At 40.0% G+C, this 14,131-nt stretch overlaps 1 protein-coding gene across 5 annotated transcripts; it reads right to left on the bottom strand.

Annotated features, from left to right (window-relative positions):
* Positions 1-400: 400 nt before the first annotated feature.
* On the bottom strand, positions 401-14,115 carry NUDT5 (nudix hydrolase 5). 5 transcript variants are annotated; one of them, XM_032985819.2, is made up of 11 exons: positions 13,858-14,115; positions 11,968-12,073; positions 9,669-9,777; positions 5,978-6,045; positions 4,767-4,819; positions 3,970-4,077; positions 3,333-3,428; positions 2,227-2,328; positions 1,800-1,808; positions 1,025-1,078; positions 401-743 (listed from the first exon to the last, which is right to left on the bottom strand). In XM_032985819.2, exons 3-11 carry the CDS (start codon positions 9,729-9,731, stop codon positions 634-636), a joined length of 663 nt encoding a protein of 220 aa, XP_032841710.1. In that variant the 5' UTR covers positions 9,732-9,777; positions 11,968-12,073; positions 13,858-14,115; the 3' UTR covers positions 401-633. The 5 variants fall into 5 exon arrangements, with proteins under 5 accessions (XP_032841710.1, XP_032841711.1, XP_032841713.1 ...); XM_032985820.2 differs by having other exon boundaries at positions 13,901-14,115; XM_032985822.2 differs by having other exon boundaries at positions 13,926-14,115.
* Positions 14,116-14,131: the final 16 nt, after the last annotated feature.

Here is a 14,131-nt window from a genome sequence, read left to right as displayed (position 1 = left end):
CTTGCATAATCAGAAGCAGTTGACTGCCTGCAGATACACTGAAGGTTTGTTTGGCAGAAGATTTACCTAGAGGAAGCAATGACACTGAAGGAAGGTGCAGCCTGGGGGGAGGGAGAGCTGCAAGGCTGTGCCAGCTCAGGGCACAGAATCCCCCTGGCTGGGTCCCGCTCTGTTCTGGTTTGCACTAGTGGCTGTTTTGTTACTGTCATCATCGTTGCTTAGTCTGTTTTTTCTTAAATCAAACAAACCAATTTTGTCTTTTCAGGTAGTTCAGTTAGTGCTGGGAAAAGGAAGCAACCTCGTTCTGAACAGGTGGTGTTATACCACCAACTACAGTTATGCATCTTCCTTACACTGAAACCTGTGTGCAATGATGAATAGGGGGAGAAATGAGCCATTCTGAAAATTAAACAGCATTTTTATTATGATTATTCTGTCAAGGCTTGATAGACAGAGCAGTTAGAAGGAATGCTTTTTGTCAGTCACATAATTCCAGATAAAATATCAGAATCATTCCTACAAATACTTCTGTTTGCTCCACAAGCAAAGCAACAGACCTTTAATACAAGAAGAGTTACCTTTCTAAACTATCTGAATTGGGTAGTTTTCACCTAAATTTCTCATTGTCTAGTTTCAGAACTTCATAAAAGGAACTTGGAGCGGTTTCTCTGCTGCACGCTTCAGGGCCAACGCGTAAGTGTAAACCCTGGCATCCACTGCAATATGTTCTTCTGCTACTAGTTCTGGAAATAAATAAATAAAAAAAAAAAGTTATAAGATGCTGTTAAAACTTCTCATCTACAGAAATTTAAGTCCCTTACTGAAATGAAGATGTATAGCATTCCAGACATGAATTCTTAATGCTAACACCCTGTGCTACCACTGCTACCCAGCCAAGCTTCTTGCACCTTTTTGTTTAAGATACAGTATTCTAGGCTGAGAAATGCCATGAGAAGCTACGAGAAGAGAAGCTAAGGGTTTCTTGAAGCTTGCATTAGTTCATTTAATGTCAGAAAGCTCTTACCATCAATTCTTTGCAGTAGATCGTTCTTTGGAAGTGAAATAACTTCCACAAATTCTAGGAGAGAAGAAAAAAGAATTTTACACATCTTTAAATTACTGAACAGTAAAGGAAGTTACCTCAGAGTACTGTGTCTTACAATTTAGAAGGGGAAACGACTTAATGCTCATCACCCTCCAAAAGCTGTAAGCGTTCATTATCACAAAAAGGCTGATTAAATGGGGGGGAGGCAGTGAGTGGGGTCATTATAAAGCAGGTTTGACAGAAAGAAACTGGGAAAAACAGTGTAGCTGACAGCTGTGGAGGATAAGAATATTTCTAAAAGGTGACCACCTTCCTTCTGAGAATGGAAAATACACTGTTGAAGTGGACTTTTGTTTGGCTTATACTGGTACATTAATGGTTTGTAGATGTGCTTGAAGACCAAAACAGCACAAAGAGGAAAGGCTTGTTCCTAATGAATTTGTGTTGGCTTTCACCTCCCCTGTCTATCTGAACTAGTTGTCTTTGGGGCTTGACCTACAGCTGTTGTGGATTCAGTAATTTGTATTTCCTGAGATACTGGTGCTATAGGTGCAATACTTGAAGGTAATTGATGCTATAATGCCACACAGGAATTTTCTAGGCCAAAGTCAATCTCAGGTGTGTTTGATTCGGGTCAGGAGCTTAACCAAGCCCAAATGAAAAACAGTTTCAACTGGCATGTTCCAAGTAAAACTTGCCATACGAAGATCACACTTGACCTTACTGTCAATGGGAGTGCAGCTACGTAACATACCTCCATCATCTGCAAGTAAAAAAAAAAAAAAAAAAAAAAAAGGTTAAGGATTTTGAAATACACTGGAGTTTACAGCTAAAAAGCATTTTGATAGCTGACTGATCATGAGTGACACTGTAGTTACTTCCAGGGTCAAGCCCCAGCTAACAGGACTATCTAGGTTCACAAGTGCTTATTGCCTGCACTGATGTTTGGCACCAGAATTTCTCATTCTGGGTGTGCCAACACCTGACACTGAACATCCAGGCCTCCCCAGTGAATTTGGCAGAGAAACAGCTCTGCTTATCTAGACTGCAGGACGTGATTTGAAGGATGTACAGCACCTACATCAGCTGGGACAGAAGAGATGCACTGGTGGGGATAGGTCTTTTAAACCCATTCTTTAGTTATCTTCTCACAATTTTAAAATAAATGGTGCAAAACTCACCAAGTTTTTGCTTAGGTCTTGTATTCTCAGCCTCATCTCCATTAATGGTGACGCTCACAATGTGTGTCGTGCTGTTTGACAAACCTGGGTCCAGGCAGAGAGCTGCCAACAAGCACAGGTGGAAGTTCATTGTTCAAAAGCAGAAGTCAGGCATTTTGACATTTTAACAAAAATATTCACAGAAACGTATCTGATACAACAGGAGAACATATATTCGGCATACGTTCATGCTGGAAGAGTTGTGAAAAGTTCATTTTCATGTGTTGTAAAAAGTAACGTTTCTGTAACTCTCAGCTCTTTTACAGATTCCCTGTAAGCCTTGTTTTCAGCAGCTAGGTTTACTTTCCATTCCACAGACAAGATTAAGCTGTAAATTCCAATTCCCTTACAGACTTCTTCAGCCTGTTAGAGTCCAATTTTGCCATCACTTGTCTCCCTCTCTCAGTCCCCAGCACGCAGTTGTACCCGATAATCAAGAGCTGAGTCTCAACTGTATGGACATTTACTTGAAATCATATGTAAGTTGCCTCACCTTTCTAAGTTCTTAAGTTTTATTTATGATCCTCAATTTGCCTTCATTTTGGTTTATGTAGGAAGCGCTAGATTTCCAACAATCACATTCCAAAGGCTCTCTGGATTTTCTCCAGTTATTCTTGCCTTCCTTCTTTCCTGTTGGAGAACCTGAGTGCTGTCAGCTCCCCACAGCTGCCATGAGTGTGACCTTCCACTCAGGCTGCATCATGCAGCTATTTTTTATTCCTGAAGTTCATGGATGCCATTCCCATTAAGTCCAGCAATTTAGACCTTTATACTAAAATGCCAAATCACGACTTGAATAATCGGGTTTTGTGTAAAGAATCTCAGTCAATAGCAAAGTTTTCCCCTATAGACATCAAACTTTTACTTTAGTCCTGTATGTTTAACAGAAGTTCAGCAACTGACTCATCAAGGACCAAAGTCTCATTGGTACAGCTGTGGGTTACGACTCTCTGCTAATCTGCATAGACTTTTCTGCACGGCTCTTTCCTTTTGAGGATTTTAGACATTTAGAGTACATCAAAAACAGAATTAGCTTTGGGTGGGAAAATAAAAAAAAAAGCAAAGACCTGGAGTACATTCAACGACTTCCCCCTTGTACCCAGTTTCTTCCTCCAACTCTCGCAATGCAGCGCTTTCTGCAGTCTCATTTTCCTCAATGAGGCCTGCGGGATAAGTAATACACAAGAACAACTGAAAAGCTAGCACTTAACCCCAATACCCATCCCGAGATCTAACCCAGCTTTATGGAAAAGGCGAAATGTCCTCACTGCCCTATTTTTACAAAGGGATAAAATGAAGAGTTAGGGAGGATTCGAGTTCCTGGATTCATCATGCTGCTGCCCATGTCTTCAACGGATTTCTACAACTTATTTTGACTACAGAAGCATGCTGCCTTCCCACGAAGTGGCATTAATATTCTCATGAGGGAGAGAAGGCAAATCCTTTGACTCTTAGAGAAGTGAGGAGTGGAGGGAAATGCAATACTCTACTACCAGACCACTTTGCAAAATGTCTTCAATCTGCTCAAATGAACTTCCTTTGTATTCTTACCAAATATTCCTATTTCTGAATAGCACACTGAGCTACAGAGCTCACCACGATTTTCTGGTGAGAGCTACTTCATGGAGGTTGACACTCCAAGCACATCTAAGCACACTTAACCGCCATCTTTATGTGACTCATCTTAATGTTTCAGTCACTTACCTGCAGGAAATTCCAAGCAATAGCTGTTAATTGGGGGCCTGAACTGTTTCACTAGGACAATGCAGTCGTAGTGGAGAGTTCTCTGTAGTACCGCTATCACTGCTACACCTACAGACAGCAATGGATGACACAAGTATATAGAATTTGAGTATAGCAGAAAGTGAGTATTACTGGATCTGGAAAGGAACCCAAGTATTGTTACTCTGAGCATTAAACGTACAGATGCCTGCTCCAGAATCCTGAACAATGAATTTAAGCAACTTACATGTTGCTGAGAGAAAAAAAAACCCAAATGGGATCTTCAGAGTTGCCCAGTGAACGAGAGGCCCAGGTACCCAGCAAGAGTGAACCTCAGTGCACCAGCCTCTCGGGAAGGGCTCTCTTGCCTGCAGAGACGGTTTGCAAGCCATAGTATGGAACCCTCTCCTACAGTCCTTTAATGGCTCGGTTATGTCCTTTTTGCCCAAAGAGAACCATTTCCCTGGCCCCTAACAGCAAACCCAATTCACCAGTCTGTGAGCTACTCTGAAACAGGGCATCATGTTGTCTTTGAAATTGTTCCACTGTTTTAAAGTGAATACAATAATCTTGGGAAAACACTCCTACCAGTAAGGTTCTGATTCTTCAGCACTTCAGTTAGCATTTCATTAGTTCAGGGGTACAGCAAACTCTGCTGAGCTACTTGTTCTGCATCTTCATTCATTCAGAAACAGATCGTCTCTAAGTCTGCACTGTGAGTTTATCAGGAGAACTTTCACAGGAAAAAATGCAAACAAAAAATGCCAACAATGTCTTACCATCAGCTGAAACACCCTTTTTGTTGCCAGTACGCTTTACAGTTTCCCAAGTTCTGTGTAACACAGAGAAAAGAACAAAGGAATACATGAGTCATCTTTCTACCCTTGCTACTTTAATTTAAAAGCAAAATATACCATCATGCATTTCGGCTGCATAAGAAAGCAGCTGGCCCTAGGCAGGCCCTGTCATATACCCGCACTATAAAATGTCTGTAGTATATAATTTTGTTTTGCCTACTTAAAGAAAGGAGAGAGAAAGTAGTTAACTAACGATTAAGATCACTAAAAATAAGGAAAGACATAAATGTTTGTCACAGAACGGGCAAGTCTTATAAAAGTGATCCTGGAAAAGTGCAAAATAAAGCAATTTATATATAAAGCATGTCAGATTTTGAAAGGCAGTTTTGTAACATGACCACACGCATTCTTTTATCTTGCTTTTGCATAAGGTTTGTAGCTAAGTTATTGTCAACTCTCAGCTCAGTTACTTGAGCACAGAAGGAACACACAGGCAAGGAAGTCCAAAGCTTCTCTCTCTCAAAATAAGCAATGAGATGAGTAAAAACAAAAAATCCACCACCGATAAAAATCCTTTCACCAAAGCTCCAATCTTCACTGTTTTTTAAAAGGATAATTTGCTGATGAACCCAGAGGCACTAGAGAAAGCAATCAGTACAGAATCTAACACATTAATGGGAGGGACGTAAAGCCATGTTGTCACATCTAGATCAATACAGCAAAACTAAAGCATACTAAAGAATTGGACAGGTGTGATAACACACAAGAGACAGTAATTTGTCAGTACTGTGCAAGATCTAGTACCATCAGCAGGGAAAAAGGAGCCCTTAATGAAGAACCAGAAAAGCCACAGGACGGACTCTCTGATCGTCCCAGTCTAGTTGCATGGCCAGAACTTGCTTCTGCAAAGTGTCTTTACAAGGAACAGAAAATATAAGGTGAACCAGGGTCCAAGGTTCCCAGAAGGATTTAGGAGCCAAATTTGATCCCAGTGCCAGCACATCTGGTAAAGAATTTTTTTTTTTCTCTGAACAGTACAAATCATAAAGGAGTTGCACAATGAATAGATCTCATCTTGTGTTGAGTAATAGGTTTGTAAGGCTCATATTCTCTAGCCTGGGGCTAGTCCATACAATTGGGAACATTATAGGAATGCCTGTAGGAATTATCTGAAACGCCAGAGAGGCATTTACCTGGTTTTACCAAACGGATCAGTATAAGTTGTTTCTTCAAGCTTCAACCATTTCCTTTCTACAATTACCTAAAATAAAGAATATTTTGTTAAATACATTATAAGATTAATCCTAAAGATTTGGGGGCTATAGGGAGAAACAACTGTTTTTGGATTCTTTTGAAGACAAAATCTCGGCATCAGAATACACATAGGAACATGCAACAACATTCCTGTAGCTAATATGGAAAATCCCATTTACTCTAAGTTCTCAAACAGGAATTGAAAATAAGTCCAGTAACTCTTCTTAACGTGACTTTTATAACAAAGTTTCCCTGAATCCAGTGGGATTTTATGTACTGGAAAGTCCTCATCTTTTTAGAAGGATTTTGCAAAGTTCATGTTTCAGCTGAAAAAGAAAAAAGGGTCACTGGTCTGCACAGGCTTCAGCTACGCTGGTCATCACGAGTGCCCACTTATCAGAGAGCATGGCCTAACAGCTAAGCATGCAAGACTGAAACCCAAACTATTTTGAAACTTTTCTTGCCCTGATCTCAGACTGTGGCCTTGTGTAGCTGCTGGTTTCTGTAACTATGAGCAGTGATACATACCTGCGCTTTTAGCATTTCTGAGAGTTGCTGACTGAGTGATTGGCATTAACATTATTACAAAATGTCTTTTCTGAGCTAAATGAGGTTATTTGCCCTGTGAATTTCTCTCATCTTTTATGTAATTCCTTTAAAAGGGAAAAATCCCTAGGTATTAGCCCAGCACTTTACTTTTAATGTAACTTGTATTTTAAGCTTTGCTAAAGGTATAGGCAGACAAGAAGCTTGTCTCCAGAATTTTGTACCAAGTTGGCCACAGGATTGACCACAGAAATCAGAAGCAATCAGTAAGATGAACAGATCACTTCCTATTGTCTAATGAGATACACTGCTGACAGCAACAGAGCAAGTGTAAGCAAGGGGAAAAAAGGATTGGGGAAAAAACCCACAACATTAAATTATAATGAAGTCTGAGAGGTCATTCATGTGGTTGGCACACTATGATCCTCCAGTGCAGGACAAAGGGCAAATAGAGCCTGTGTGGCCATGTAGATTTTGAACCTCAAAGTGAGAACTTCACCAACTTAAAATACAGAGAAATTAAATGTAGTGTATGATGCAGCTCTAATCAGAGTACAGCATCAGCCGGAGGCAGAAGGCAAATCAGAAGTGATTCAGGTATCCAGTAAACTGTAACTGCGCTGGAGGGACTCATGTAGTTCTTAAAATATGTTCTTCAGAACAACTGCACTGATAGGCAACTGAAGTAACAATAGCACTCCTATGGCTGTAAACATGGCTACACGTATTTTCCATGTAGTAGTTCTGGCATTTATTTTGGAAAGTATAATATTTCCATGTAACAGGAATTGGAGAGCTATGTGCTTTCAAAAGGGCCTTCTAATGGCTTTGTGGTTACAAAAACAGCAGGAAAGGAGAAGATGAAGTATATTATGCTCATTACAGGTTCAAGAAGTAATTCCATTTGGAAGCACTGAGGTATATTTTAAATAGTTTTGTATTCACTCCTAAATCACTGCAGAACTACAGTACAGTAAGATCCAAAGGAGAAACAGATGAAAATCATGTTCCATTGGTTGTCCAAGGAGAGGAATATATATACTTCAGTTAAGTAAACACAGCCAAATGTTTTGTGTTAATGATTTTTTGTAAACATTGCAGAGAACACAAAGGCCTAGATTATTGATTGTGGTCCCATTTTGCTGCAGCACTCAACAGAACTGGCAGATCATTACCTCTGTCACCAAGCTACTATCTGCTAAGCAGAAAGGGGAAAATGGTTCAATGGTTCAAATCAGAGGTGTCCCCAGGAATCTTAGAAGAAAAAGAAATCCCTAGTCTGTAAGAAACTAGACCTTTCCAAGCTCCAAAAATACAAAAAAAAAAAAAAAAAAAAAAAAAAAAAGAAGAAGAAAGAACTAGGTTTTACGTGTATAAAACAAACAACGTCAAACAAAGTGTCTTGTTTTTAATCAAGTATTCTTACGTACAGCTTTTGGCCTCTACCGTCAAGGAGCAATAGTTAAAAAGTACCATAAGACATGTAGCATAAATATTTACAATGGAAGTTGTTCCACAATCCTCTAAAGTTAGGTAAACCCCCTTGCTGCTAACAGCCTACCAGGGTTAGAAAACTGAAAGCTGCCAGCTTTCACTGGAAGAAAAGAGAATTTTGTCACCTGCCTTGTCAGGTGCACAGTTAAGACCTGTGGAAGCTGGCCCGGAAGCATAACTTCTGCTTTGCTAAATCCCCTATTTAGGGCCTAAGAACACTGCAAGTTGTGTTGCATTACCATACTTAGTTTCAGAATGAGTTATTTTTATTGCTTTACCTATTACTTTGATGGGCAAATAACATCTGCTTTCATCTACAACAGCCTGACTGTGGGTTCCCAGAAATAGGAAGAAGGAAATAAGATCAGCTGCTACTTTCATGAAATATATTCCAACATCAGACCATGTAGTTACTGAAGAGTTACAGACCCACTTTTAGTATAAGGTCCACTGACCGAGCCACGGTAAATACTCTCCTACATTAATCCCACAAAAAGACTGAAAAAACTAAGCAGCTTAAAATATGTAAGATCTAATTACAGACAATCAATGACACCAAAGAGTACAATATTCCAAAGGAGAAGAACTGAGAGGCATTATGAAAAAAAAAAAAAAAAAAAGATAAAATGAAAATGTTATCTGCAAAAACACAGGTCTTAATAGAAAACCCAAAGCCTACAAAAATGAAACTCCTTCTGCCTGAGAAATATTCATATTAAAAAACTACCCAAGGGGAAGAGCCATAAGTATATCCCAACAATGTGAGTCTCATCTTTCCCGAAAAAGTTTTGCACCTTGAAACCTAAAGAAATTACAAGACTGTTAATTCCAAGAAAGGAACACTGGATAAAATAAACTGTATCTGTGTTATAACAACAGCATGACGCTGTTGCCAAACCTGCCTTTGACACCAAAGATTAACTTTTAAGAATTCACTTAAAAGATAACAGAAACAAATATAGGCACTGTTTAAATTAGGGTGAAAGTGCTCCTAATAAGCATCCAGAAGCACCTCCAAATTCCTCCTCAGAACCTGATACTTTCTGATGCTGTGAAGATGCAAGCACAGTATTTTTGCAAAAATCTTACTACCTCCTTACTGATGTCTGTGGAACAGCAATTACCTAAATTAAAACCCTTTCAGAAAGCACCATGGAAGGTACAACCCTAAATGATAAGGCAAGTCTTTGCTGTTCATCATCTTAAATGAACAGAATACAAGGCTGAGTTTCATGATCCACCAATTTGCAAAGTCTCTCAGAGGTATCACCATTATTTCTGAATATTGAAAACAGTCTGAACAGATAATAGCAGAAATAGCTGCAAAATCTGAAAAAAAGAAGCTTAAAATAATGCAACACTGTAGAATTCTCCCTCCCCATTGATAATTTCTATGATTATTTCAATAAATAGAAATGCCACCTTTTTTAAACATTCTGACCATCAGGAAGAAGTGGTTAGTCTATTGAATAGATTTTTACAAACATAGCGAATCTATAGCATTTCTTACTCTGCACTCACAAACACTCTGATCAGTCTCAAACAATTGTTATTTAACAACAGAATGTGTCAAAACCAAGCATGTTATACCTCTTCTTTAAGGACGAATTGTTTAGCAGTTTTTGGAACTTCTGTGGATGTGTCAGCTGCCATTTTCAGGAATGTCAGGCTTTTCTCCTCCTGTACAAAGTCCAGATTACTAGGAAACAAAGTCAATATTTGCTTTCAGAGTAAAGTTAAAAGGTTCATTTTTGCATTCTAAATTAACAAATAATACCTGCTAGAGAAAGTTAGGGACATGTGATGACAAGTACAATTCACATTTTCAGCTCCTCCTGATGGTTTCAGAGTCAAATAATTCAAAGGAGAAGCGGAAGTTTGGGTCAAATCCCTGACTTCCATAGTTGTAACAGTCCTATCAGCTGCCGAGCAGCTACGCTGGCTGAAGACACTCTCACTAACTATTCAAAGGTTGAACACACACAGAGACAAAATTGGTCCTTTTCAGTCAAATTGTTTCATTCTGATCTGGGTGAAGTGCTCTGTCAACACAGCCTGGCCACAACGGGACTACGCACTCCACTGCGAAAGTGGGAAAAACCTTATACCCAGAGGACTTCCGTGGTAAAAATCGCCTGCTATTGAGAAAGGATCAGAACTAGAACCTGCCTCCACCTTACACACATCACAAATAAGCATGTAAATGACTCAAGCCTTCCCCCAAAAAACAAGGTCAAAAAGTCACCCATATGTTGCAAGTCTAGGTGGCACGTGGAGTTAGTGTGACCAAAGCAGGTCAGTTTCTATTACTAGGAATGATGTGGCTGGCACCATGCAAAAGGCAGTTTAATATATGCCCAAAGCAAGGCTGCACCTGCAGCAAAATGCCTCAGCCTGCATCGTAATGCTCCCTGGAAGGCTAAGATTGTCCACTCACTCTCAGTCCAGCTCTAGCAGAAAGGCACACCAGGCAGCAGAGATTCACCATTAGTTCCCTGTCTCACTGCAGAGCTACAGGGCACTTTCAGCACAGAAACTTATTCCACGGAAGCTCGTCTCTGATATTAAATTGTAATATTGAAGTCCTGAAAATCAGCATGAATCATAAGCAAAAAGACAGTGCAAAGAAGCAAACCAGTTTAAACACCAGGAGAGACAAGATAATCTTAAAGATCTCTATCATTCTTAGCTATGATGGTTGTAAACTTTCCATGAAGTCAACAGGAATCTTTCCACTGATTTGAACTAGGGTTTAATAAGCCTCTGTGGAGTCTCTAGCAATCAACACTACCAGAAATGAATGATGACCTTCTCTGTCATACCCCATTTTAGCACTTCCACTTTTTACTTCATTTTTATCTTTTTATGACAACATCTACTGCACGTTTGTGAAACATTTAAGAGCATGCAGCAACAGTCAGCTTTCTTACGTATTAGATTTGCATTTAATTCCACAAAGTAGTTAAAATAAATAGGCAATACAAAACATTTCTGGTCAGCAGGGGATTAAAACTAATGTGCATAAATCCATTTTCTCAGTATGTACAGAGGGCAGGCTTTTCCTTAAGTCTTAAGACAGTTTTGTTGGATGAAGTAGGTCATAGTGGCCAAGCATTTAAATTGGTTTTATGTAACATAAGTTCCGAAACGGAACTCTGACCTATTAAACTCAATTCTGTTCTTACAAAAATATGTTCTATAATCCCTTAGAGCAGTGAAGCTCTGTCTTAAAACTACGTAGGTTTACTATCTACCTTACTATTTGTGTGAAAAACTGTTCTAGAACCTCACTTGCTTATCTCCCAATTTCTATCCCACGTTAGTTCAGTTAGCTGTTACTCGTTTTTTCTGAAGCCCGCAATGTCTCAAACTCTCTTCACACAGTATTTAAGAGCTGTAGCTGGACAGTGGTAATGGTCTCTTGCTGTGACCCTAAATTACAAGATCAGGCTTTCCACCAAACACACAAGAAGCGCAGCCCAGCATAGTAGTTCCAAGAAGTTCCAGGTCATCCAGAGGAAACAAAGGAGGCTCTGTATCATGCCCAAAGTATACAGCTTTAAAAATATAAAAACCTCACATACACAGCTACAATAAATTCACCTCCTATGTTTGGAAGGAATTATATCCTTTTTTACTGACAATATAAACTTATCAAAAGAGTAGAGAGCGAGCCATATCCTTGTTAAACTCTTTTTTTGATCAAGCTGAATAAGTCTTCCTCTTGTAGTCTCCCCTCACACAAAATCCTGTTTCATTGATCATACTAATCCTTGTACATAAGCTTGCAAGTATCAGTGTATCTTTCTGAAATGTGGATTACCACAATTGCGCCCTAAATCCCACAAGCAGCTACAGTAATGGTTTGTACAGCAGCTTTAATACTTACCTATATCAATTATAAATACATACTAGAACCTCATTTCATGGCAGAAGCTCTTTTCAACACAGCTTGCTCTCTTCTGCAGTGGACAGATTCAAGGGTGGCTTGAAACCTAAAATGGCAAAAAATTATACAGCTTCATTGGTTTGAATTATCACTAAAATAGGTGAAAATGAGAGAGGACTCATCAGCTTCTGTAGTTTTGATCTCCTCCACAAGTGGGTGCAATAACTCCATATATAAGTGACATTTTAAAAAGTTCCACCAAAAAATTTTTTCCAAAATCAGTTGACCGTACAGAAGTGAGAATTTCTGCTGTTAGAAAGCTAAAATACCATTTGGTTAAATGAAGACTGCAATTCTGGTATCTCACATTAGTCATACTGTCAAGGGTGGCAATGCTCTTTGTTCATAAACAAAATTAGCTGCAACTGAAAATTAACACTACAATGTTAGATTTCAGAATAGACCTGATCCAGCAGCCCTCAGACAGGAAAGTTCTCCTATCTCATAAAATTACAACTGTATCATTTGAGTTAAAAATGCAAAAGAGTTTGCCCAGCAGCCTGGGAATCTGACTACCTGACTTATAATTACATTAACTCTATAAACTTTTAATAATTATCAGTGCAATCTTAAGAGTATGTCAAAGTGTCCACATTTATCAATCTGATAATCAACAGCACCTGAACTACAAATTATGGGGGGGAAAAAAAAAAAAAGTTTGGCCTGCTTCTACCTTCTGTAATGACTTTTGAGGCTAGTTTTACAGGCTACTGCTGGCAAATCATACTACTTGTTCCATTTATTTCATGTGGAAGTCAAACTCAAACCTGAAAAAAGGCATACAATTTATAAAAGGTATAACTTTATTCCCATTGCTTATTCCCTTTGTCTACCCTTGTCTTGAAAGGAGTGCCTTCCTTTCAAGGCAACATCTAACCATTCTAGTTTCCAAATTACGCTTCCCAGGACTTAAAGCCTTAAACCAACTGAGGCCTGTGAATGAGTTTAGCAAGTAGCTAAGCTGTTGAGGCTTTACATTAACCTATCAGAGTCACAATAGGTGCATTTGCTTTTCTAAATGACTTTTCAAAATCTGTTCTCTGATCCAAACTACACATCCAAGCAGACAGCAACCAGATTTAATGGAAGCTCCGCAACAGCATCCTATGGCAAGCTAAAGATAAAACAAAATACAGGGCTTCTTATAAAGAATGTGCAAAAGGGACACTAGCAGTGTTTTATGCACGATTTACCCAACAGCACATTGAGATACATGTGCTGAAGATCACTGCAAGCTCCTAAGTCACTTTAAACTTGTTACCATCAGTCAGCACGCTTGCATTTCAGCAGTATGATTTGAGTAACAAAGCCAATAACTAGCATAAGTTGATAGGAGAGAGGAAAAAGACGGGGAAAATGTTTTATTTTTGTCATGGTATTTAGCAGTGTGGATGACCTGCTCAGCACCAAATGAAATATGGAAAAAATAAGTGGTTCTCGCCCTGCAGAACACACAACAAAGGCTACCTTGCATAAACAGAAGAGGGTTAGCAGCATCTCGACATTGTTATAAACCTTCCAGACAACTGGTGTGTGAGAGGGCTTCGACAGACAGCCTCAAACGGCAGATGCAAGAGCATCGCACAGAAACGACTCGGCTCTCCGTGCAGGGGACATGCAGGCACAGAGACAGCAGAACCACGGGGCTTAAAAAGAACTTATTACTCGGTTATTACTTGACTCTTCCCCATATGAAACGAAACGCAGCCCTGCTTGAGAGAAAGCCCTGTCGCCGCAGAAGCTCCGTTACAACGCTGGAGAGATGAAACCTCACGCAAGCACACGCAGAGCAAGGAAGCAAAGCCTGCGAGGCGGGAAGAACACCCGCACCTTCCCTAAGGCCAAGGTTTTCAATGGAACCGCCTGGAAATACCCTGTCTCGGGCCACGCAGACGTACGAGGCTGGGAGAGCGGCCCGGCAGCTGAGGGGAGTCGCGGGCAGGCGGCAGCGGGACCGAGCAGCGCTGAGGTGAAGGCGGAGGTTGAAGCGGAGGCGAAAACTGAGGTGAAGGCGGAGGTTGAAGCGGAGGTGAAGGCGGAGGTTGAAGCGAGGCGGCAGGCGGTCGCGGCCCTGAGGCGGGGCCTGTTGCCGCCACGCCCGGTG

The sequence above is a fragment of the Tyto alba genome, unplaced genomic scaffold (genome assembly GCF_018691265.1).
Source record: "Tyto alba isolate M040663 unplaced genomic scaffold, T.alba_DEE_v4.0 Super-Scaffold_2, whole genome shotgun sequence".
NCBI lineage: Eukaryota > Metazoa > Chordata > Aves > Strigiformes > Tytonidae > Tyto > Tyto alba.
Note: the sequence above shows the minus strand (reverse complement) of the source record. Positions and strands in the feature narration are given on the sequence as shown.